The 27,026-nt window shown below is 42.1% G+C and overlaps 1 protein-coding gene across 8 annotated transcripts in view; it reads left to right on the top strand.

The window, feature by feature from the left end:
• MCTP1 (multiple C2 and transmembrane domain containing 1) overlaps nucleotides 1-27,026 on the top strand; it is a 381,506-nt gene that overhangs the window by 60,314 nt on the left and 294,166 nt on the right. Inside the window, exon 1 of one of the 8 annotated variants that reach the window (XM_029071440.2) lies at nucleotides 22,453-22,640. The exons of the other annotated variants lie outside the window; for them this stretch is intronic. Within the exon in view, the coding sequence (XP_028927273.1) occupies nucleotides 22,584-22,640 (57 nt within the window). The 5' untranslated portion in view covers nucleotides 22,453-22,583. Of the gene's footprint in view, nucleotides 1-22,452; nucleotides 22,641-27,026 lie in introns of those variants that run through there. 8 annotated transcript variants of the gene reach the window in all.

The raw sequence follows: 27,026 nt of genomic DNA on the forward strand, positions 1-27,026 counted from the left end.
TTGCAGTCTTCAGGATTTTTTTTTTTATGGTCTATGTGCTCTATCCACTAAGCCATGCTGTTTACGGATGGCTTCGAGATAAAATAGAGCGTTTCCAGAGTAGTTCTTACTGCTGCTCTTTCAAATGTTCTTAATGAAACTATTTGCTCCATCTGTGTACTTACCAAAATTGGAAATAATAATAATTATAGAATTTAAGCACTTTCAGGCACTGAACTACACACTGAGGTAAATACAAGCAAATTGGGTTGGACACAGTCCCTGCCTCATGTGGGGCTCACGTCTCAACCCCTATTTGACAGATGTGGTAACTGAGGCACAGAGAAATCAAGTGATTTGCCCAAGGTCCCACAGCAGGTAAGTGGCGGAGCGAGGATTAGAACCCATGACCTTTTGACTCCCAGTCCCCTGTTCTATTCACTTTACCATGCTGCTTCTAGTATGACCTAGTGGAACGAGCACAGGCCTGGGAGCCAGAAGACCTGGGTACTAATCCTGGCTCTGCCACTTACCTGCTGCGACTCTTTAGGGGAGTCGCTTAACTTTTCTGTGCCTTAATTCTCTCATCTGCAGAATGGGTACTCAATACCTGTTCTCCCTTCTACTTAAACTGAGTCCGCTGTGGGATCCAACTTCCTTGGCTATACCCCACATTTACTACAGTCCTTGGCATATAGTAAGTGTTTGGAAAGCTAGAGTTATCACTGTGTTTGCTGAGGGAAAACCTTGTTAGCTGAGACAAAACCATTTGTCTCTGGCTTTGGTTACTCACTTGTATTTTCTAAGTACAGAACTCCATACTTGGAAATATTGAGAAGTAGCTTGGCGTAGTGATTAGCGCATGGGCCTGGGAGCCAGAAGGTCATGGGTTCCAATCCTGCCCCTTGTCTGCTGTATGACCTCGGGCAAGGCACTTCACTTCTCTGTGCCTGTTACCTCATCTGTAAAATGGGGATTGAGATTGTGAGCCCCATGTGGGACAGGGACTGTCCCCAACCTGATCTGCTTTTATCCACCAGGGCTCAGTACAGTGCCTGGCACATAGTAAGGGCTCAGCAAATACCAAAATTATTACTACTAATATAGTTCTCTGGAGTTCCAGGATTCTGTTAAGCTTGAAGTGTTAGCCAACCAAATATCTTGGCCTGGCTGATATCTTTGATTCTGCTTTATGGATGGATGAAGTCACCCATGAGGATTGAGCTTCAATCTTGAAACCATACCTCATCAACCCAATGTCAAATTACTGTGTTATGCAGTGAGCCTTGCTTGGTTTGTGTTCACCCCATACACCAGTGTTGATCACACAATTCTAACCCAGTTGAATGCAACTTAACTGAGTTTTCTTCTGTGTCATCTAGATCTATGCAAATCTAGATGACCTGCATGAACTCTTACCAATTAAAGCTCCTTCTGGCTCTTGTCTTTTTTTTCTCTTTTTTTAATCACTTTCGTAAACTTTGCTGGATCAGCATCTCCTGACTCTTCTTTCTCTATGTTCATCTGATTTTTCCATTATGTGCTTGTCTATTGTCTCATCTTCATAATACATGTATCAATTAGATTACTCACCTCACAAGGAATTAATGGTGTAAGAATTGCCTTTCTGTGGGTCTCTGGCCTTGGTACAGTGTTGAATGCGGAGGTGCTCAGTAAACTCTGATATGTATACATAGCTCTCTGGAGGATTAAATTCATTCCTTCTGCATGGCAGTATGTTAATCTTTTATTAGCATCCTAAGAAGGTAAAGCAATTTTGGGCATTGCCTACCTTGAAACAAATTTGTCATTTCTCTGGGGAAGTAGTTTTTAGTGTCCCTTGGTGAAAATGTCTATTCTGTCAATTGCTCAGCTCTCTCTGTGTTAATCAGTGGTATTTACTGAGGACAGTGTCCAGAGCACTGTAAGCACCTGGGAGAGTACAATACAATGGTGTTGGTAGATGCATTCCCTTTCCTTAGCTTCTCGCTGAAATAAGATTACGAACAGGATAGCTAACCCTGACTTTTCCCAGCATTCAGTTAGCACTCAATAAATACAGTTGAATGAATGAATTCATTTTTTTGGGTGAAACCAATTCACCCAGTACTTAAACTACTGCCTATTAATCCCAAGCATTTTGGGAGGAACTGAAGGCCTCTGGGGACCTTCTAGGGCAGTGTAAACTTCCCGAGTAGCAAGGTTCAGGGAGAACTGGGCACTCTATAGCATAATTGCCTCTCTTTGCAACAAGTCAATCATTAATTGACTGTTTCCTGTGTTCAGAGCACTTCCCACATTTAGTTTCTGAACAAGAGGACATGTAGATGGAGAGTCTTAAATTCCACCCACCATCTGGAGGGTGACCTGATCTTTTACCCACAGCTCCTGAAAGAGCAGGACTTAAAAAAAAAAAAAAAAACTATAGCATTGAATACTAATAACTTGCAAATGAAGAGAATTTTATTTCCTTGACAAGTTCCAGCGTCCGGTTTGGAAAGAGAGCCAAAGTAATTTGTATCTTAGGGATATCTATCCAGCTGCTGATAGGCCCCATGAATAGTCCAGCTAAAAAAAGATCCTTCCTTTAGAAAAATCCTCAATGTGTTTTTGTCTCAAGCAGGCACAGCCAATAAGAAATTGTCTGTTTGCCAAAAGAATTAATATACATAAACCAGAGCAAATTCTGCTTTCATTAGAAAACACCTTAATGAGTTTCTATTGGATTTATTTGTCATCATTACATCTTTTCAATGTGTGTCCCATTATTGTTTGTAGAGACTTGTGCTCAGTTTTTTCCAAGTGACTATTGACAGCCAGAGGGTAGCTTTGTATTCAGAACCATGTAGTCTTGCATCCCGTTGCAGATAGGAGACAAACCTTATTGCCCGGTAGGATACCTTGGATCGATCATCTTAGTCTTATGAGATTTGTCTTTCAACTGATGGCTTAAAGAGGGTTAAAGTTTGTGCAAGTTATGCACTTCCCAAAGCTTGGTCACCTTAAGTCTTATCTGTTCTTTTCGTCATCCTTAATCAAACCAACCTATTGATGCAGTTTTCAGCCCCAAGATCTGTTACCCATAACTTCTGAAACAGCCTGACTTGAACTAAAAAAAAAAAAGGCTTTATAATTCTGAATACTAATAACTTACAAATGAAGAGGCTGTTCCCTGGACAACAAATTCCAATTTCTACTGCATTTAACCAGGGACAACTTGAAGTACTGAAATGTTTATACAATTTGCAACATGAAATTGGTGTACTTTTGAGCAAGCGTCTAGAATGAGTAGTTCTTGGGAAATGAATAGCTTCATTTATAATGTTTGAATATTATCTGGAGCAGGCTAATTCCAATGTCAACACATTAGACTTTGAAGAGCTTCCATCATGTCAAAGTTAATATAGCATTTGGTCTGCTACCAGCTATGTAGTAAACTTCTATATAAGTAAAAACTTGCCAACAGAAGCAGCAGCATGGTCTAGTGGAAAGAGCACGGGTCTGGGAGTCAGAGGAACTGGGTTTTAATATCAGCTGTCACTTTTTTGCTGTGGCCTTAAGAAAATCACTTTCTCTGTGCCTCAGTTTCTTCATATGTCAAATGGGGACTAAATCCTACTCTCTCCTACAGAGACTGGGAGTTCCATGTGCCACAGGGATTGTCCAACCTAATTATCTTGTATCTACCCCAGCACTTAGTGTTTGTGTGTCAATACCATTAAAGGCATAAATGAATTGGGAATTTAGTAGTAACGGTCAAATTTCAGTATATGTCCCAGGGCTTAGCACAGTGCTCAGCACACCATAAACACTTATTTAATACATTTCATCACTGACTAGGCAAGGAAAAAAGGATGCAGGTGGTGCTTTCAAACCTTTAGTTTTAAATGAAAGTGAGTCTGCATGCTGTCCCTTTAAATATGGGTAAGTCCCACGAACCTGTAGGCATTCTGTGCATCATTGAAAATCATTTTTGAAAGAGCAGACTCACCATGTCCTCAAAGCCTTAGAAGTAGCCTTGCTAGGTTTTGCACAGTCTTTAGATCTAAAGAACATTTGAAGAACTTGTACTTTTGGCCTCAATTCTGGAATGGATGTAATCAATGTTTCACCTCCTCTGTTGGACACTCTGGTAGAATGACATGGCCTTCTGCTCTAGTTCCTAACCCAAGAGAGTGGTGGCTTGTTACATTTATTGATCATCTGCAGTTGGGATGGTGTCGATATCCTGATTTGGACAAGGGTCACTAGTATTTATATTTTGGCTTCTGAAATCACACTCCCTCTCTTGAGGCCTTCTCTCGTCTCAACTTCCCACCCTTTTGGCTCTCTACTGCCAATCCAACAGAGGGCCAGTCGGAGCAGCATGGCCTCTTGATAGAGAGCAGGACTGGAAGTCATAAAACCTGATTCTGATTCCCTGCCCTGCAACTTCCCTGGTGTGTGACCTTGGGCAAGACCCTTAACTTCTCCATGCCTCTGCTTCACCTCTAAATGGAGACTCAAAGCTGTTCTCCCTTCTCCTTAAACTGAGCCCCATGTAGGATGGGGATTGTGTCAGATCCGACTGTATCTACCCCTGAACTTAGTGCAGCTTTTGCCATATAGTGAGTATTTAACATACTATTATTTCAGCTCTTTTGACTCACTAAAGCATTTGCTTACCCACCTCTTCCTCTCCCCACCCCTTTAACACTTATGAACATATTTCTAAACTCTGTTGCTTCCCCTATCTTACTCTAGTACCTCTTCCTTTAATAAGCCCTTGAGGGTAAGAATCTTATCTAACTCTGTACTGTACTCTCCCAAGTGCTTAGTACAGTGCTCTGCAGAGAGTAAATGCCATTTGATTTTAATGATTTATCTACTCTGGCCTGGGCTCTTGGAAGTAGTGCTGTACTTATCCTAGAGCAAACTATGCAGGCAGCCCCAGAACTCACCCAGTTACCTTGCAACCCATGGATTGGGAGTGATCCAGGTCTGCACAGAGGTGAGACAGCTGTTCATTTTGGGCCATCTGTGCTTACAAAAAAGCTTAACAACTTCATGGCTTAGACAGGATATATTTGTCATGGTGGTGACATTTTGAGGGGAATTGTCATTTGGCCTTTCATTCGCTTGCTTGATTTTTGCCAGTTTTGGCTTTGTCCTACAAAAAGCAAAGAGAAGTGACAGGTCGTCTTTTCCAAAACATGTAAGTCTTGCAGTGGACACTTGGTATAAAGAATATTTACACTTTTGCAAAATGAGTAACATAATAGAAATATGAAGGTAGGGATGGAGCAATCAATAAAACAAAGTATCGAGTGTGATTAGAGTTGAAGATGAATAATCGCTCCAACAGTCTCATGTATCATCTAGGCTTGGAGTCTGTAGCTTCCTGAGAACAAATAAATGACACTTCCTGTTTCAGTCAAGCGCCATGAAATAATTGTTCAGCAGAGCAGTGAGATAAAGAAATATGGGAAATGTGAAAAAGGATATTAAGAAATTGAGGGCAGCCTTGGTACTGGAAAACTGTAGATTGAAACATAAACTTTATTTTAAATTTCAATACTAATTTAAAAAAATTTTTTTAGTGCTTACTATGTGCCAGGCACTATACTAAGCAACGTGATAGCTACAAGCTGATGAGGTTAGACACAGTCCATGTCCCACATGGGGCTCACAGTCTTAATTCTCATTTTACAGAGGCAGTAACTGAGGCCTAGGAAATTAATTTGCCCAAGGTAACACAGCAAGCAAATGGTGATCAGAATTAGAACCCAGGTCCTGACTCCCACACCACTATCCACTAGGCTGAACTGTTTCCAACTTCTAAATGAAATATTACTCTTGAATAATACCCAAATTGAAAATACAAGACCACCATATGGTCTTGTTTTCTTAAATCCAAGACTAAAGTTGGCACCAAACTAAAACAGACTTAGACATTCTTCTATTTTGAACAGGATCTCTATTACGAGTGGGCAGAAAGTGTTATTCTGCTACCTGCTGAAATGCACTTCCTAGGTAGGAATCCTTGTTTCTGAAAGTTGTATATTTAAGGGACTTTGGGAAGACAGCCCAAACAGCACTTTGTTCCTACCCTAGAGAATTGAGCCCCAAATTCTGATCGCAGCCCTGCAGCTGGCTAATGTGGTTCAATCACTATAGCTATAGTAGACAAATCAATTTTCCTCACACTAAGGATGCCGTTTGGATTAATAACGTGAAATCAATGGTACTTATTGAGCACTTACAGTATGCAGAACACTGTACTAAATTCTTGGGAGAATACAACACAATACGGTCCAATGGAAAGACCTTGGGCCTGGGAGGAAGAGGACCTGGGTTCTAATCCTGGCTCCACCACTTGCCTGCTGTGTTAAGTCCTTGAGCAAGTTGCTCCTCTTCTGTGCCTCTTCATATGTAAAATGGTGGTTGACTGTGGGCCCATATGGGACATGGAATGTGTCCAACCTGATTAGCTTGTATTTACTGCAGCACTTAATACAGTGCCTGGCATATAGTAAGAATTTAGCAAATACCACTAAAAGTTTAGACCTGCTCCCTGCCCACCAGGAATGTGCAGTCTATAGGGGGAGACAGACATTTTAAATCACTTAAAACTGCAGAATATCGGGATATACACACAAGTGCTGTGGGGCTGAGTTGAGCATCCAAGTGTTTAGGTGACAGAAGGGATGGGGAAGGGGAATGATGGCTTAGGGAAGGCCTCTTGAAAAAGATGGGATATATTTACTTTATTGGGAAGGTTTAGAAAACAGATAGTTCCAGACCTGAGGAATACATGGACAAGGGGTGCAGTGGCAGAATGACAAGATAGAAGTACAATAAGTAGGTTGATGATAGAGAAGAGAAGTATGTGGATTGGATTGTAGTAGGAAATCAGGGAGGTAAGGTAGGGAGAAAAGTGAGTGCCAAGAAAGCTTTTAAAGTGCAAATAAATGCAAGTATTGTTTAGACTACTTTGACTGGTTTTTAGGGGGCAGGTGGGAAGACGACAAAAACTGTTAAGCTTCCTCTAACAACTAAAATACTTCTAGAATAAAGACTTCAGTTTTGATACCAACTGCAGTTGCTTATTTTTTTTTTCCTCTCTTCCAAAGAAATGGGTGTTGATGGTTTGTAATATTCTTCAGGCTTTATTTTTTTTAAGCCAAACCTTTATTTGCACTTTAAAATCTCTTTATAGAAGGAGTTCTAGAAGCCACTCAGGGAATTGGTAATGGGATAGTCTTTCTCTTGAGGCTGGTAGAAATGAACTCTGACTCTACCATCTTGGGTTTCTCAGCCGTGTGAGGGGCCTCTGCTTCCTTCAGATGAGAAACATTTCTGTCAGGTTTATCATCTGGAACATGCATCTTTCGAGGGCAGAGGGCCTAAGAAGTGAATGAACTCAGTTGTAATTCTAAAGATGGCTGCTCTAAATCTGGTTGAGGCATACTGAGGCCCTGGTAGATTATGGCAAGGTGGGGTTCAGAAGTCAGGTCTTGGGGGTGGCAAGTGGGAGTGATGCTGATCTCTTGGCTTGATTTCCCTTTCCTCCCCTCAATGTGCATGAATGTAACTCTTCACATTTGGCCTCTGAACCCGGGGCCCTGACTAGATATTTTTGCATTCTTTCCCCTCCTGCTGCTTCCCCCATCTCCAACAGTCATTTAACTTCTCTGTGCATTAGTTACCTCTGCTGTAAAATGGGGATTCAAACTGTAAGCCCTTATGTGGGGCAGGGACTTTGTCCAACCTGATTACCTTGTATCTACCCCAATGCTTGGAATATAGTAAGTGATTAACAAATACCATTATTATTGAAGATAGGAAGCAGACAATCAAGACTTTTTTTTTATGTGCCTCACTCCAAGGTGTAGTCCCCTTTTATTATACAATTATATAAATACATATATATCTAAATCTACATAGATACATGTAAAGAATATTGATATACATCCTCATTATGGGAAGAAAGAGACTATAGACAATGCGGAGATTTGGGCGCTAGAGTTTCTCAGTGTATCTAGCCATTCTAAAAAACTCAATCCTATGGTTCCAGGTCAGACAGAGCCAAATTTAGGTATGGACCAGTTTGTGTGATGTCACTATCTGACCACCCATAATCCGCAAAAGAGGAAGGGGCTAAGTGCAGACTTTCATTTTATCATTTGATTTAAGGGCAGCATTGCCCAGTGGAATGTGCATGGACCTGGAAGTCAGACCCATCTTTGTCCAAGCTCTGAGACCTTGGGCAAGTTACAACCTCTCTGCCTGTTTCCTTATCACTAGAATGGGGATAAGATAGATTGTAAGCTTCATCTGGGTCAGGGGTAGTATTTTCTGGAATCTGTAAACAAATTGTAGGATGAAAAGGTTTTTTTTGTTTTTTTTTTTGTTTTTTTAGTATGTAAGTTCAATACAGTGCTCTGCACAGAGCACTCAAATACCATTGAGGAATCTGTTTTCTGAAGCAAAAGGCAATGAGGGAAGACTGGCTTGAGAGAAAAAACTTTGAGTTTAACAGGTAAAACAGGGTTAATCTGCCAATATTTCCAAGCGCTTGAGCCCCGAATTATGGTTTCCCTAAGGTCAGCCTTCTGTTGAATGCCTAGATAGTATTCCCTTTACCTCTGAATTATTCTGTGGACATGACCCAACATTTTTCTAATGAACCATGAACACAGCTGAACGAGTACCTACAGGAAACAGCTATCATCTGTGGCTGTAAATGTTCAAATATTACATGCCCAAAGAGCTAAAGCTCTGATAGAGCATGGACCTTGGAATCAAAAGGTCCTGAGTTCTAATCCTGACTGCCACTTGTCTGCTGTGTGAACTTGAGCAAGTCACTTCACTCCTCTGGGCTTCAGTTATCTCATCTGTAAAACAGGGATTAATACTGGGAGCCCCAAGTGGGACATGACAGTGTCCAACCTGATTAACTTTTACTCTTCCATTCCAGGGAAGTGGAATGTTTAAAGTTCAGGTCAAACAGTATTTCTCTCTGTCCAACCAACATATGCACATTCACACTTGTTTTAATTTTCTACAGACCAAATGACTAATTCCTCTCTTTGTGAAGAAATGTCTCCAGCTTCTTAAAGTTACTTGGCCTTCATGCCTGGAGCTTAGACCTTATTTACTAGAGATGCTGAAAACTTTAATTATAATAGCACTATTAAGCAGTTTGTGCCAAGCACTGAACTAAACACTGGGGTAGATACAAGCAAATTGGGTTGGGCACAGTCCCTGTCCCACATGGGACTGACAGTCTTAATCCCCATTTTACAGATGAGGGAACTGAGGCACAGAGAAGTGAAGTGACTTTCCCAAGTCAACAGCAGACATGGGGCAGAGTCAGGATTAGAACTCAAGTCCTCCTGACTTGCAGGCCCGTGCTCTTAGTACTATGAATACATTATCAGAACAGTTGCAGTTGGAGGTGAGGCATTTTGGGAAAGATGTGTCCATAGCGTCGCTATGGGTCAGAGATGACTTGACAGCATAAGATAAGCACTTAGTACTTAAGTACTTACTATGTGCCAGGCACTGAACTATTTTTTTTTTAAAAAGTCTTGTTAAAATATCTGGATAACTTAGATTCTGGCTTTCACTCAATTCCATGATACAGTCAGGTTCCCCAGAACAACTCATGGCCAAAAGGGCAAGATTGCTAAACCTCAGATTATATTTCTACATAATTTGGTTTAACTGGGAAAGCAGTTACATAAAGCAAGATTGATCATTAAGACAAAGCTTTGGAGGATGAGGTTAAGCTCAGCTATAAAAGAAATACCCTACTCGGTCATGTGTAGAATTTGTCAGCAGCATGGTTTCCTATTAATCTTGGGACATGTTAACAGGAGAAAGAGAGAACTAAAAAGTGATTTACCTCTCTAAGTCTATACAAGTTCTGTGGGGAGAGTGCTGACCACTTCTCAGTATTCAAAGAACATTGAACAAGAGGGAAACTGACAAGTGGATGCTGGAAAAGTTTTGATTGGACAAAAAAAAATTCTTGTTCTGATTTAATAGTATTTATTGAGTGCTTAGTATGTGCAGAGCACTGTACTAAGCACTTGATGATCCCTGGGTCAGATCTCTTATAATTGTGGCAATAAGTACTTTGTGCCAACCTTCCTACTAAAATCTGGGGCAGTTTTCTAAGCACGTGTTGGGCAGGAAAGGGGTCTGACACCACACTTACGTAGAGCTTACAGTATAGGTAGGAGGGAAAATAAGTATTGAATCACCATTTTACAGATGAAGAAACCAAGGTGCAGAGAAGTTTGTGACTTGTCAGTGATCACCAGCAGATAGTAGAGCCAGGATTAGAACCCAGGTCTATGCTCTTTCCACTAGACCATGCTGTTCCCAACTCTTTTCCCCACCCGTTGACCCCCAAACCCATCACCACCATAATTAATCATATTTACTAGCACTTACTGTGTGGAGAGTACAATGATGCATTCCCTGCCCACAAGGAGCTTACATCCTCTTTACCAAATCCTCCTCAGGAAGGACTCTAAGATTCTGCTCCAGTTTGAACCTTCTCATATATGTGTTTCTTTCCAGGTGAGTGCACATCTTGAACTGTGCAGAAGCAGGTATTCTAGGTCAAGCCCAAGATTGTAGTTTTTGTTGTTGTTGTTTTTTCTTTTTGGAGTCAGTCAATCGATGTTTGCATCCCTCGGTTTGGCTCAAGATCTTAATTGACTGCACTGCTAACTTATCTTCCTGGCAACATAACTCTTCTAGGTAACAGGCTAGTACCTTTTTGGACAGAGCTTGTGCAGTGCCAATTGCAAATCTGAACTAGGTGGATACCATCTGTATCCAGAAGTTTCTCCTGAAGTCTTAGACTTTTTTTTTTGAAACGTGATTCTGTGTTGAAACTGAATTTTTAATTTTTAAGGTATTCTTATGCAAATTATCTGGGTGCTGAAAGCCACTTTTTTTTATAGCACTCCTCCCAAGTCTGACAGGCTCATCAGTGCTCCCCCAGATCATGGGACCAGAGATGTGATGTGATCTGTGTTGAGAAGGATGGGAAAGGGAGAGCTGCAGAGGGAAGGGGCAGCGGGGCAGGACTGCAAAGGGCAGTGACAGTAAGGGCCTAGGAAATAGCTGTTGGTCCTCATCAAGCTCCAGGGAGCTATCTGCTTCCCTAGATGCTTATTTTGGGTCAGGTGCATGTCTATTTTGTTGTATTATGCCTCCCAAGTGCTTAGAAAGGTACTCTGTACATAGTAAGTGCTCAGTAAATACAATTGCTTGATACTCCAAGAAATGAAAGTGAAGGTCTCTTGCCTGATCTAATTTCCAGGCTCCTTCTCTTCATTGTATTTAAGTCCGTACTATTTGACAAGCACTGCATTAAGGACTGAGGTACAGTGCAATCACATCTGTCCCAGTTCCTGGCCTATATGGGGCTCTCAGGGGAAGGGAGAGCAAGTATTAAATCCTCATCTTATAGACAAGGAAATTGAGGCACAGAGAAGTGAAGTGACATGCTCAAGGTCATGTAGCAGGCAAGTGACAGAAGTGGAATTTGAAAACAGGTCTTCTACCTTCCTAGTCCTGTATTCTTTAGGTCTTGCTGATGTCTTTGGATGAGAGCAGCAGCTGTTTCCTTCCCGGTGATGTCACTGTCTTCCCTGGAGTGGAATGTTTAAAGTTCAGGTCAAACAGTATTTATTTCTCTCTGTCCAACCAACACATGCACACTCACACTTGTTTTAATTTTCTACAGACCAAATGACAAATTCCTCTCTTTGTGAAGAAATGTCTCCAGCTTCTTAAAGTTACTTGGCCTTCATGCTTGGAGCTTAGACCTTATTTACTAGAGATGCTGAAAGCCTTCATTAATTATAATAGCACTATTAAGCACTTTGTGCCAAGCACTGAACTAAACACTGGGGTAGATACAAGCAAATTGGGTTGGGCACAGTCCCTGTCCCACATGGGACTGACAGTCTTAATCCCCATTTTACAGATGAGGGAACTGAGGCACAGAGAAGTGAAGTGACTTTCCCAAGTCAACAGCAGACATGGGGCAGAGTCAGGAATTAGAACCCAAGTCCTCCTGACTTGCAGGCCCGTGCTCTATCCACTAGGCAGTAATTTGTCTTAATTTCTTGAGTTCTCGAGTAAACAGCATTTTACCCATTTAGCTTCTTGCCAGTGTTTATATATGCTTTACCCTTTAGCAAAGATCACCTTTCTTGGGGGTTTCGGGATGGAAAGGGGAAACAATGTTGCTGAAACTGATTCTAGAAGACTGAGTTGAATCAGATACCCTCAGCCTTCTTGTGAGTCTCAGATAATGTAGCCTTTTGAAGATGGTTGACTAACCTATAGATACAAAGTGTTGCCAGAAGAATTGAGTTCTTTCCTGCCCAAACTCCTTCTGCCTAGTGGACAGAGCACAGTCCTGGGAGCCAGGAGACCCAGGTTTGAGGCTACCAGTGGTCAACTGTGTGACCTTGGGCGAGCCACCTTACCCTCTTTGGGCCTCCTTTTCCTCCTCTGTAAAATCAGGATAAATTAAATTGAGCCCACGTATGACAGGAAAGTGCATCTGATCTCAAAACTCTAAATCTACCCCTGAAGTTAGTAGCTACTGCTTAATAAATGCAGTTTAGTGCCATGTTCTGCACATAGTAACTACTCAAATGCCAGGGAGTGACTGTTTTTCTCCCCTTTAGTAGAATGAATGCTCTCGTCTGCACCAGAGACTTAATGTGTATGTGTGTGTGTGTGTGTGTTTGTAAAGATCTGGATCTAGGGGCCCTTTAAATCAGATTGCGGGGAAAATATCTTATCAAACATTCTACCAAGGACAGCAAAGGACCAGTACATTAGATTGGGCACTTGTGTTTAGGAATCAGATCAATCATATTTATTGAGCACTTACTGTGTGCAGGGTGCCATAGAAGTGCTTGAGAGAGTACCGTAAAAGGATGGGTAGATGCATTCCCTGACCAAAAGGAGCTTACAGTATAAAGAGGAGAATGAGTCCTAAGGGCAAGTACAAACTGATTTTGCCCACTGCAAAACAAATTTACTATATTCTATCCTTTTTTCTTCCCACCTTTTTCTTACTACTCTGATTCACCTAAACCAGTACCTAATTTCTGTAACAAAGGTCAAATATTTTTAAATAATGCACCTTTAATTGTAGTACTTAAGTGCTGGGGTAAATAGTACAGTGATCTGCACACAGCAAGTGCTCAAATACGATTGACAGGAACTTTCCAATCTGATTTTGTTCTAAGTGCTTGGAGTGTAAAGTGTAAGAGTTGGTAGATGCATTTGCTACCTACAAGGAGCTTAGATGGAGGCAGGCATTAATATAAAGAAATTACAGTTATGTACATAAGTACCGTGGGGAGAATTAAAGCTACAAGGGTGATGAAGGAATGGGAGAAAAGGAAATGAGGGCTAGTCAAAGGCCTCGTGGCAGAGATGTGACTTATGTTCCACATGGAAGGGAAAACAGGTTTTTTTAATCCCTATTTCACAGCTGAGGAAGCTGAGGCAGAGAGTGATTTACCTAAGATCACCCAGCAAGGACATGGCAGAGCAAATATTAAAACCCAGATGCCCTCATTTCCAGATCTCTGCTTTTTCAACTAGATAGGGCTACTCTACTCTGCAAATGTTATGAGAAGGTGCAAGAAGAATCCAATATAATGTAACAGATCTGGGAAGCATCTCAAGGAAGCCATAAACAGGGAAATGAAGCTGCAATTAGAGTTGGAGGAAAATGGGTTTATGGAGAAATTCAGAAGCTGGGTATAATCTTTCTACTCTCATCCAAGGAACTTTCCTTCTAACCAGATTTGTATGGATTTTGAGATGTGGCTTATCAGTTGAGAAGTTGCTGACCCTAACTATATGTAATAAGCCATAATTCCACATTCTCCTAACATAAAGCACTCATCCCAGTCAAAGTCCAGGCCAAGTGACATTTACTCACTTCTGCCTAGGGGACAGGGCCTTTGTATCAACCCTTTAGGAATGAAAACCAACTTTATAGCCAACAAGTTTCAGCCTACCAAGAAGGATCCTTCTCCCTGAATTTGGTGCCCGTGGGAGGAGTTGACTGATCACTTAGGACAAAGCCTCCCACTTATTAAATTCCAAGTACATGACTGCTTATCCTTTATTAAATTACCTTCAATTTCCTCTTAGAGTCCCACAATGAGAATTCCAGTTATGAAAGAACTGTGAAGCAGCTCACTCTAGTAAAGGCTTTGGTAGCAAGCAGGGCAGAGCTTTGGGGACAAGCAGTTGATTTGGATGAATGCGGGAGGGGCCGTGTGGGAAGGTGAATGCGGGTTAGGTAGGGGGTTCGTGCTGCTGCTAGGACAGTTTCTCTATCTTCGCCATTCCCTGGTCCCCTCATTCTGTAAAGCCTTTTGCCTGTGGCTGCTTGAAACCTCAGCTTGGGGGTCTCGGTTCTTTTGAGGGGAAGGAGGGAGCAGGATGGCTTAGTGAAATTAGCACAGGCCTTGGTCTCATCCCAGCGTTGCCACTTACCTGCCACGTGATCTTGGGTAAATCACTTCTCTGGGCCTCAGTTTCCTCAACTGTAAAATAGGGATTAAATCCCTGTTCCCTCTCTGCCCTTTAGTCTGTGAGCCTCATGTGGGACAGGGATTATGTCCAACCTGATTATTTTTGTATCCACCCCAGCCCTTATTACAACGTTTGGCACACAGTCAATACTCAACAAATACCAATATTAAACTGTGAGCCAATTTGGGCTGAGACTATCACCTGCTTACCTTGTGTCTACCCTAGTGTTTAGTGCTTGGCATAAATTAAGTGCTTATCTACCATTATTATTATTATTAGGGAGGGACTGGGTAGTAGGTTGGTGGTGGGGTTCTGGGCTGAAGAAGAGAGTGGAGGAAGTCACAGGCTGTAACAGGCGGGTGACTATTGCTGGATGGGAGGTGAGGGTGAGGCCTGGATAAGTGACAATTGGCTGAGGAAGCTGTGGGTACCAGAATGATTCAGAGGTAGGGAAACCCTGGAGATAAATTGCACAAATAAGGATTCACTCATTCTGCCAGTGAGTCAGAGCACTCTATTTCACTTAACTTCCCTTCCAGAGGAATTTAAAGACACTCTTTGGAAAGTGTATGCATGTCATGTATCTGCAAATACCTTTTTAATTTTAAAGAAAAGTTTAGCTCAAGGTAGGAGGCTGTCTAATCAGTTTCTTTAGTTCAGGGCATTTTCCTCAAGTTAAATTGACTTTTTTTTTCCTAAGGTAAAGTGATTGTCTTTGAAACTGATTCAAAGTCTATTGTCAACACTCCTATGGAATTTTCCCAAGACACTGCAGTTCACAACTCCAGAAATGGTGGTGGGTTTTCTGGTCTCCTTCAGAAGCTACATTAAGTATCAAATTCTGTTCTCTTCTGAGGACCTCCCCTGCCCCACTCCAGAATAACAATCATCAGAGAATACTCATTCCTCTCTTTTGTTCAGGGTGAGATACTGAGGACAACTCCTGGCATAAACCACTAAAAAAAAAAAAAATAATGTTCAATTAAAATCTCTTCATCTAACATTTCTATTTGCCTGACCTCTCAAGAACTATCAATCGGTACTTCATTAAAGCTTTTTTTTTCCTCTGAAAGGAGCAGAGGCAGTGGGGAACAGCTAATGGAGGAATATTAATAATGTTGGTATTTGTTAAGCGCTTACTATGTGCCGAGCACTGTTCTAAGCGCTGGGGTAGACACAAGGGAATCAGGTTGTCCCACGTGGGGCTCACAGTCTTAATCCCCATTTTACAGATGAGGTAACTGAGGCACAGAGAGGTTAAGTGACTTGCCCACAGTCACACAGCTGACAAGTGGCAGAGCTGGGATTCAAACTCATGAGCCCTGACTCCAAAGCCCGTGCTCTTTCCACTGCGCCACGCTGCTTCTGTTAGGGGCAGGTCACCTGAGAAGATGCATGTCCTAGTGGGAAGACTGCAGGCCTAGGAGTCAGGAAACTGGGGTTCTCATCCCTGCTCCACCACTTCGTAATAAGTGGCACTTATTGAGCGGTTATTGTGTGCAGAGCACTGTGCTAAATGCATGGGAGTACAGTCTACTTGCTGTGTGACCTTGGGCAAATAACTTTACTTGTCTGTTGCCAATGTCTCTGCTCCTCCTCCGCTCCCCATTCCCCCTACTACCGCCCTCTTCTCTTCCCCCTTCCCCTCCCCACAGCACTTGTGCATATTTGTATATATTATTTCTCTACTTATTTTGTTAAAGATGTATATATATCTGTGATTCTATTTATCCTGATGGCACTGATGCCTGACTACTTGTTTTGTTGTCTGTCTTGCCCATTTATACTGTGAGCCCGTTGTTGGGCAGGGACTGTATCTATCCGTTGCCCAATTGTACATTCCAAGCGCTTAGTACAGTGCTCTGCGCATAGTAATAAATTCTAATGTATGAAGACCTGTTCTTTTCTCTTTAGACTGAGCCCCATGTGAGGCAGGTTCTGTTTTGATATGATCACATAGTATCTACTTAATGTTTGGTACAGGGTAAGTATTTAGTAAATAATTATGCCAAAGTTGAAGTTACCTTGGGACTCACATGCTGGTTTAATCAGTCCTAATAAATCGTTGGTCCAGGGAGTAAAGTCTGCAGAAACCCAGGGCGTGTCTAATACTACAGCAGTTCTACAGCTGAGATCAGAGGAAAAGCCCAAGAGGGTGGAGAGTGGATGGGAAAGGGGCCATTTAAGAAGAGGTGGGCCAGAGAGGGGAGTAGAAAGAGGATAGGGCAGAAGAGGAATGGGGTGGGCATAATTAAAAAAAAAAAAGCCAATATAAAGACAAGGGTGAAAAATGCAAAGGAGAAACTACCAGGCAGTAGGAAAACAGGTCAAAGAAATTGAAAAGGGGAGGAAAGATTCAGAAAAGAGGAAAGACCGAACAAGTGAATGGTGGGGAAGAAGCCAGTGGGTAGATGGCAGAGAAATTGGGAAACTGATGGGAGTCTGTGGGCTGGTGTATAGCAGAATGCATAGGTGGGTTTCTCAGCTTTCAGTAATAATAATAATGTTGGTACTTAAGTGCTTACTATGCACAGAGTACCGTTCCAACCGCTGGGTAGTTACAGGGTAATCAGGTTGTCCCACATGAGGCTCACAGTCTTAATCCCCATTTTACAAATGAGGTAACTGGGCAAGTCACTTAACTTCTCTGTGTCTGTCATGCAGCTGACTAGTGGCAGAGCTGGGATTCGAACCCATGACCTCTGACTCCCAAGCCCCTACTAGTACAGGGCTCTGCACCCAGAATTAAATACCAGTGACTATTTCCTGTGTGCAGCATACTGTACTGGGTACAACACAGTAGAGCTTTAGATTTTCTAATCCTCAGCATATCTGTATTCTGGTATTAACTCTTAAAGCTTTCCTCCAGAAACTGTGCCTAGTGGACTGGCTTAACAAAACCAACTGTCTCTTCTGCCCAAAGAGGAGGGGAATCTTTATTTGTTGATGGGGCAAGTATATGGTGGTTCTAATGGGCCTGAGAGAGTGGGGTTTATCTTTAGTTCTAGGACTTGGACACCCAACACATTTTGACAGTCAGATCCAAGTTGTCCTCCCTTTCGAAGGCAAACCTCTCTTTTTTTTTGCCTTTTTTTTTGCGGGGGGGGCAGTGGAGACCAGAAACATCTCCCCCTCTAGAATGAAAGCTTGTTGTGGGCAGGGAATATGTCCAACTCTGTACTGTACTCTTCCAAGCACTTAATGCAGGGTTCTGCACACAGAAAGCCTTCAATAAAGACTATTGACTGACGGGATTGTGGCCATGGTGATTAAGCCTAGGAAAATGTGATGGCTCTTTTTTAGTCTCTCCCTGTCCATTTTGTCTAGGTTTTTCATGATGTGGACTCAGAGCCAGTGAACCAACCATAATGCTGAGCTGTTGTAGGACCTGAAAGAACTGGCTCTTTGTGGCCCATCCTCAACTCTTAATATCTGAATCAGGTTTAATACATAATAAAACCAACACGAGGCCACCACAGACATCACCACAAGGGGGCACTGCCCTTCCCAGACCGTATTTTCACGAGAACTAGGTTGGGTTGCTAGATCAGGGCTTCTTCCCTGGAAGTAAGTTTGTCATGATGCTTCCAGGTGATTTTTTATTTATTTTTTTAATATCATTTATATGCTTACCATGTGCCAGGCACTGTTCTAAGCACTAGAGTAGAATCAAGCTAATCCGGTGGGGGACACAGTCCGTGGCCCACTTGAGCCTCGTCTTAACCCCCATTTTACAGAGAAGGTAACTAGGCACAGAAGTCAAGTGATTGCTCAAGGTCACTCAGATGAGTGGCAGAGCTGGGATCCAGCTCTGTCTTAAGCCCAGGCCCTTACCCTATTTTGTTAATGAGATGTACATCCCCTTGATTCTATTTATTGCTATTGTTTTTGTCTGTCTCCCCCGATTAGACTGTAAGCCCGTCAATGGGCAGGGATTGTCTCTCTCTGTTGCTGAATTGTACATTCCAAGCGTTTAGTACAGTGCTCTGCACATAGTAAGTGCTCAATAAATACTATTGAATGAATGAATGAATGATGCTTCTCAATGGATCAGGAAGGTCCCTCAGAGGCATAGTGGTAGGGGAAGGAAGTGGATTAGGTAGGCAAGGGTAGGGGTTGGGCTTACCTGATCTCCAGTTGAGATACTAATAATGTTGGTATTTAAGTGCTTACTATGTGCAGAGCACTGTTCTAAGCGCTGGGGTAAATATAGGGTAATCAAGTTGTCCCACTTGAGGTTCACAGTCTTCATCCCCATTTTACAGATGAGGAAACTGAGGCACAGAGAAGTGAAGTGACTTGCCCCCAGTCGCATAGCTGATAAGTGGCAGAGCTGGGATGCCTGAAGGAGGTGATGACCTGATGACTTTACATCCGGTGAATAATAATGGTGATGGTATTTAAGAGCTTACTGTGTGCCAAATACTATTCTAAGCTCAGATACAAAGTAATCAGATTGTCCCACATGGGGCTCACAATCTTCATCCCCATTTTACAGGTGAGGTAACTAAAGCACAGAGAAGTTGTGACTTGCCCAAAGTCACCCAGCTGACAAGTGGAGAAGCTGGGATTAGAATCCACAACCCCTGACTCCCAAGCCCATGCTTTTTCCACTAAGCCATGCTGCTTCTCTGAAGCAGAGAAGGTGAAGATCTTGAGGCCCTGTAGTTCCAGTTCCTGCAGCCCTATGGAAGCACTACTAGCCCTCATTCAAACAATAATCCTGAACACTTTCTGTGTACAGGCACTGTACTCAGCATTTAGGAGAGTACAGTAAAGTAGACATGATCTCTACCCTTAAGCTCATTGTGGGCAGAGAGTGTCTACCAACTGTGTGCTCTGGGCAGGTCACTTAAGTTCACGGTGCCTCAGTTACCTCATCTGTAAAATGGGGATGAAGACTGTGAGCCTCACGTGGGACAACCTGTGTTTACCCTGTATCTACCCCAGTGCTTAAAACACTGCTTGGCACATAGTAAGCACTTAACAAATAACATTATTATTATTATTACAGTGCTCATTCATTCAACTCAGTCATATTTATTGAGCTCTTACTGTGTGCAGAGCACTGTACTAAGTCCTTGGAAAGTACAATTCAACAAGAGAGGCAATCCCTACCCCCTCCAGGCTTAGTCTAGAAGTACACTGCTCCATACACTATCTTCCCCTATAGACTGTAAGCTCACTGTGGGCAGGGAATGGGTGTTTAGTTTTATATTGTACTCTCCCAAGCGCTTAGTATAATCTGCAAACAGTAAGCACTAAATAAATATGAGTGATTGCCCTTATGCTTAGAACTTACAGTCCAAGAAGTGCACATTCATGGCAGCGCCTTGACAACGGTGTCACAATATTTTAGCTTGACAAAGCTCTCAAAAGGGAAGTTTCAGGGAGCCTCAAATCAAGGTTTCCCAACTCGGCTAGAACTGGGTTTGACGTGGTCCTGAGCCTTGGGGACCAGTATGATGACACGAGTCCATATACAGGACTCTGCATCGTGCTGTGAGGGTTGTTTCACGTGATCCCACAGACTTAAGGTTCTGGAAGAAATTATAACCAGGGCACGCATATTGTCATACTCTCTGAGAAGGGGATGTGCGTGATGTTTAAATAGGCCTTACTAGGATCTGTGCTCTATCATTCTGAAATCCCTAGGAGGTGAAAGAATCAGGTTGGTTCTCTTAGTTTATTTGAGGCGGGGGGAACAAATCTCTATCTGCTGTACACCCCTGTCTCTCACTATAACAGTAATAGCTTCCTTCCTTGAAGCTCTCAATCAATTTGATTGTTCAACCCGTCTAAGGGCACAGGCAACTACAGAGAGAAAAATCCATCTCTCCTCTTCTTCTTTTATAATCCTTCCCAGGATTCTCTCCTTTTAGCAACCCTGCCCCCCCCCCCGACCCTCTCCCGCAACAGATTTTCCTGGGCTTTTCAAAGAAGAGCAGGGTTGCTGCTTTGGGATTTTTGTCATAGATGCTGTGAACTTTGTGTGGCTTCTAGGATATCCCCTGTAAAGGCTGTAAACTCCTTGAGGGAGGGGATTTTTTTGTCTACTGACTCTACTGTCCTGAGCACTTGGTAAAGTATGCTCCACCTGCCCACAGTGAGCACTCAAATACTATCACTGGATAGTTTTTGGCACTCAAGGTGCCAAGCAGTGTGGTACATAAGGAGATTTACTCTGTGCCAGATGGCTTTGCATGAGCAATTCTGTTATGTACTCCTCTTCCTCCTCTTCCTCTTATTAATGACTGTTTCTTTGAACACCACACCTTGCTATATCCAGACTGGCATATGTTGTTGAAAGAATTTTCCCTAATTCCCCAACAGCTTTCTATCCAAAACATGTGGGTGCCCTTGCATGAAGAGGCATTTTCTTTGCAGTGAATTTTTTCCACAATTCATTTGACCTGGCTGGCTCAGTGGTGCCAGATTTGAACTCTTCAGTTGGTTGGTGTTCCTAGTTCGTGCTGAGAACGAACTAGTGGAGAGGCCATGGGCCTGGGAGTCAAAAGGACCTGGGTTCTAATCCTGACTTTGCTAGTCTTCTGTGTGACCTTGGACAAATCACTTCACTTCTCTGGGCCTCAGTTTCCTTATCTGTAAAATGGAGATTGACTGTTAGCCCCATGTAGAACCTGATTAGCTTGAATCCACCCCAGCACTTAATATAGTACCTGGCACATAGTAAGCACTTAAATACCACAATTATTATTTCTATTTTTATCGTTCAATTTCAACCATGCCAACCAGATAGAAACAATGAATTTTATTGTGCTCTTGTAGATCACTTGAAAGAGAAAGAGATATTCAGAGCATCTTTAACTTTTCATGATTTTTTAATGTTTTTGTGTGAAGTATCAATGTGGGGGGGGGGGGAATAACTGTTTTATCTATGTCCTTAACTGCTTTTCAGTTGCTTGTTGGCTTGGCTCAGTGGCATTGGTAAGCATGATTTTCTCAGTATTGCTCACTTTTACACAACTCCCCCCAGCCCACAGTACATATGAACATAACTGTTATATTAGTCTGTCTCTCCCTCTAGATTGTAAGCTTGCTGGGAGCAGGGAAGATGTCTTTTATATTGTACCATCCCAAGCTCTTAATACAGTGCTCTGCACACATTAAGCACTCAATATAACTACTATGACTTCTTATCATTTGGCTTGTACCCATGGAGATAATCTAGGGAAAGTTTTGTTTCTCCAATATAATGCTAATGATTGTTTATCTAGCACCTGCCCTCTGAGGAGAATCTAGGTTCCCTTCTGTGTCTGAATGCAATGTGATCACGTTTAAAATAACCTTGGAGCTAAAGGGAGGGGAGAGGAATCGTAGATAGTTTCACATCTACCCTATGTCCTCCTGGGACCACTTCTGCAGAAATGATTAATGTAGATAAAATCCAGAGGTAGATGAAAATCAATCCCTGTTTTGTGGTGAAGCCCAGAAGATGTTTTCTACAAGAAAAATACCTAAAGCTACTTACTCTTTCCAATCTAAGAATTGATATGTCATGCAAAGATGCCTCCTGGTTGAATTTTAATTCAGTTTTTTCCTTTATGCAAGCTCAGCATCTTCAGTGTTTTTCACTTTGTCTTATCGTGGTCAGACTGGCAATTTATAGCTTAGAAAAATCAAATGCTCTGAGTTAGTTGCAGAGTCTCCTTTTTGAGCCGTGGATATTAACAAATGTATGATCTCAGGTCATAAACCATCTCAACATTCAACACCGTACCCAAAATTTAGTTTACTATTGAAAATGACAATTTCGGGAGGAGGGGAATGGGCCGTTCTCGGTGGTTGAGTCATATCCTTTAGATCTGCAAAGCAATATTTAAACATCACGGCTTCCTCTTACATTTAAGCTGCAGTTCGGAACAGCAAGTGATAGCGCTGAAAAGGCTGTTGCTGTCAGTTGGAGGCAAACAGTTTTGCTTGCAAGTGGTCGACTCAAACCTAGCTTGGATATGCAGCTCTCTTGTTGAAGTGAAAGATGTTTTGTTCCTTTCTGTTCCACTATGCTAGATAGCTACAGGCTGAGAAGTGCATGCAATTTGCCTTTTATTTATAATAAGGTAAGTCTCTCATTTGGTTTAATCCTATTTCATTAATATTGATTGTCTAGCCATTCTACCATGTTTCAGAAATATAAGGCATTCTTCTTGGGATTGTTAGCTGAGTGATTTTTTGCCCCCCCTTTTTTAGATTTTCAAGTTAATGGGAATTCAGTTCATAAGCTGCCTACGTCTTGAGGTTGTGTACTTTTCTCTGAAAGGCTAACTCACCTTTGAAAATTCAGATATTTTTCAGGGAAATGTGTGTGTGTGTGTGTTGGCTCAAATATCCAACTCAATCCAGAAAAGCAAGTAACATTTTCTCCTTATATTAAAAATCTTCCTTGAACTTTTTACTAACTGATCTTAGGTAATAGTGTAACATAGAGATAGGAAATATTTTCATCTAATGTTTGGTTGTCTTTTGTCCCCCCTGTAGGATGGTAGGGAAAGCCCACCTCTTTCATATTATTTTCTAAAACAGAAAAGCATGTTTATATCATCTAATGGACCTGTTTGGGTTTGAAATGTGGTTAAATCTATTTGGTAGTCAGCACACTTCCCCAGTAGCTATTGGAGACTGTTGGATATTGGCTAGAGACTTTGAAAATTGGACAGAGAAGCTAGTTTGGGTGAAGAAATGATCACTGTTCAGTAGATTGTGGCTTCAGATGCATATTGACTTGAAATAACTTGGAAAGATAATTGTGGTGGTATTTACATTTTTTTTTTTAAACCCAAAACCATCTAGCTAATCCCTTTCAGGTTGACCAGTTTACTGATTTAACCCCTTGGTTTCATAATGATTTTTTTTCCCCTCACCCTTTCAAGACCTTGATACATTTTAGAGTCTTAGGAATATAGAATTCTTTGATGAATCAATGAAGTGTTTACTCTGTGCGGTACTATGTACTAAGAGCTTGGGCGACTACAATATACCAGAATCAGGGACACATTCCCTGACCATGACGAGTTTACAGGCTAGAGATGAGCTTACAGTCTTTAGATGTTGACTAATTTCATTGTTACCCAAAATTAACAAATTACTATATCATGAGTGAGTAAATGCTTGAAATAGCTATCTATACCTAAACTGGCTCCTTGCAGTAGGCATCCTAATAAATATGTTGCCATATTCTTTATTTACGAGGTCACAACTCCCACTGTAAAGGCAAACATTTGAGGTAATTTTACCGAAGTGTGATTTACATTAACTGTTTAGAAAGAGGTTGCTATTTAAATATTTTTGTATTTTTTTCCCTTTATAAAAAATTCAAGACTCACTGACGAAAAGGTCTTGTCTCCTCTTTGTGTGAGAGAGAGACCCAGTCAGTCAGTCGTATTGAACGCTTTCTGTGTAAAGAGCACTATACTAAGCATTTGGGAGAATACAAAATAATAAACAGATGCATTCTCTGTCCACAACGACCTACAGTCTAGAGAATGTGCCCTTATGTGGACATCCTATGGACCCATTACCTAAGCACTGATGCTCATAACTAGTTTCATGTCCGGAAGAAGGTGCCCTTTGGAAAAAGTGCAGTTCTGGGCATCAAGGTTCTAATCCCACCTCTGCCCCTTGTCTGCTAGGTGACCTTCTCCATGCCTCTTTAGAATTAGGAAAACAAAATATTTCATCTCTTTTTTGTTATGAATTCATTCATTTGTATTTATTAAGCACTTACTGTGTGCAGGGCACTGTAATGGCTTTTCAGAAAGGTTGTAAAGTCTGTTAGGTTGTAAATTTCTGGAGGAGATGACTATGAGAAGCAGCGTGGCTCAGAGGAGAGAATCCTGGCTTGGGAATCAGAGGTCATGGATTCAAATTCCGGCTCTGTCGTTTGTCAGCTGTGACTTTGGGCAAGTCACTTAACTTCTCTGTGCCTCAGTTCCCTCATCTGTAAAATGAGGATTAAAACTGTGAGCCCCACGTGGGACAACCTGATCACCTTGTATCCTCCCCAGCGCTTAGGACAGTGCTTTGCACATAGTAAGCACTTAACAAATGCCATTGTTGTTGTTATTATCTTGACTGTTTTCTCTGAAGTGCTGAATCCAGACATTCAGTAAATATCACTGAGCAAACAGGCACTTGATAAATATCATTGAGCACACTTAATTCTCTATGAGAGAGGCACAGAGTAGCTTACAAGCATGAGTTCAGCATGGAGATAATCCTGAGTTTTTCTTCTACCACTTAGTGGGTCTGCCCTTTGCTCTCCATCTCATGGCTCTCCGTGCCATGAAAAGCAGCATGGTGTAGTGGATAGAACACGGACCTGATAGTCAGGTCATGGGCAGACCTGGGATTAGAACCCATGTCTGCTGTGTGACCTTGGACAAGTCACTTCACTTCTGTGCCTGTTATCTCACCTGTAAAATGGGGATTGAGACTCAGTCACTGTCCCACGTGGGGTTCAGTGTCCAACCTGATTTGCTTGTATTCACCAAGGGTCTAGTATAGTACCTGGCACATAGTAAGTGCTTAATAAATACCATCATCCAAACAGCTACCTCTATGATCCAGGCACTTAATCATATCTTTGCTTGATTACTGTATCTATCTCCTTTTTCCAGTCTCTTCACACTGATGCTTGGATCATCAATCATATTTATCGATCATTTACTGTGTGCAGAGCACTGTACTAAATGGTTGGAAGAGTACACTCTAACAAAGTTCGCAGATGTGTTCCTTGCCCGCAGCAAGCGTGCGGTCTAGAAGGGGATTAATATAAATAAACCACAGATATAATAATGGAGGTATGTAAGCGCTTACTGTGTGCCAGGCACTGTACTAAGCATTGAGGTGGATACAAGCAAATCAGGCTGGTTATAGTCCCTGTCCCACATGGGGTTTACAGACTCCATTTCTCTGGGTCTCAGTTACCTCATCTGTAAAGTGAGAGTTAAGTGACCGGACCAAGGTTAGACAGCAGACAAGTGGCAGAACCAGGGATAGAACCCTGATACTTCTGACTCCCAGGCCCATGCTTTCTCCACTAGGCCACACCATTTCTTTACAGATACAGATATGTACTTAAGTGCTGTGGGGGTGAAGATCATCTTCCCAAAACATTGTTCCATACACAAACCTTCGATAGCTACCCATTTATATTCACGTCAAACTCTTGAGCAGAGCTCCGGTATTCCATTAGTTTTCTGCTCTCTTACTTTGCTCTCCAGTTAACATCCCAGCTCTCACTCTCCATTCTTCCCACACTCACTTTCTCACTGAGCCTCATTTGATTCTCTTACCTCTGAGTCCTCGTTCAGTCCGATCCTCCTGCCTTCTCACTTCAAATCCTCTCTCCCAGTGCTCTCCTAGTCTTCAAAATCCTTCTGAAATCCCATCTACTCCATAAGATTTTCTCCAATTATCCTTCTCACCAGATCATATCCTTTCAGCACTCTCCTACCATAGTAGCACTTTTGCACTCTTTCCACTACATTTTTGTGTGTATGATTTCAAATACCCTCCTTTTTGAGCACTTTCTTTTCATGTATCTCCTCTACTAGACTGTGAGTTCGTTATGAGTATGGATTGGGTCACTTTCTCCTAGTTCATTCATTCAATAGTATTGAGCGCTTACTATGTGCTGTGCTGTACTGTACTAAGTGCTTGGAATGTACAAATCGGTAACAGATACAGTCCCTGCCCTTTGACGGTCTTACAGTCTAATCGGGGGAGACGGACAGACAAGAACAATAGCAATAAATAGAATCGAGGGGATGAACATTTCATTAAAACAATAGCAAATAAATAGGATCAAGGTGATGTACATTTAATTAACAAAATAAATAGGGTAATGAAAATATATACAGTTGAGCAGATGAGTACAGTGCTGAGGGGATGGGAAGGGAGAGGAGGAGGAGCAGAGGGAAATGGAGGGAAAAGAGGGTTTAGCTGCGATGAGGTGAAGGAAAGTGGTAGAGGGAGTAGAGGGAGAAAGGGAGCTCAGTCTGGAAAGGCCTCTTGGGAGAGACCTGGCCTGAACTCTTACCCTCTGAAGTTCAGTGCTCAGCACAGAGTAGGTCCTCAAATACTATTTTTTAAAAACTTCTGGGCATCTCTGAAGGAGGATGGAGGAGGAAACCCTGTAAACTGTGTTTTTAAAATTATATTTAAGAGCTTACTATGTGCCAGACACTCTACTAAGCATTGGGGTAGTTACAAGCTAATCAGTTGTGGGACTCAGTCTTAAGCCCCCAATTTACAATGAGGTAACTTAGGCACAGAGAATTGAAGTGACTTGCCCAAGGTCACACAGCAGACGAGTGGCGGCGCTGGGACTACCAAGCCCATGGTCTATCCACTAGTTGACAGTGCCTTTCTTATGGGCAAGTAATGTGTCAAACAACTCTGTTGTACCCTTCCAAGCGGTTAGTACAGTGCTCTGCACACAGTAA

The sequence above is a fragment of the Ornithorhynchus anatinus genome, chromosome 1 (genome assembly GCF_004115215.2).
Source record: "Ornithorhynchus anatinus isolate Pmale09 chromosome 1, mOrnAna1.pri.v4, whole genome shotgun sequence".
Taxonomy (NCBI): domain Eukaryota; kingdom Metazoa; phylum Chordata; class Mammalia; order Monotremata; family Ornithorhynchidae; genus Ornithorhynchus; species Ornithorhynchus anatinus.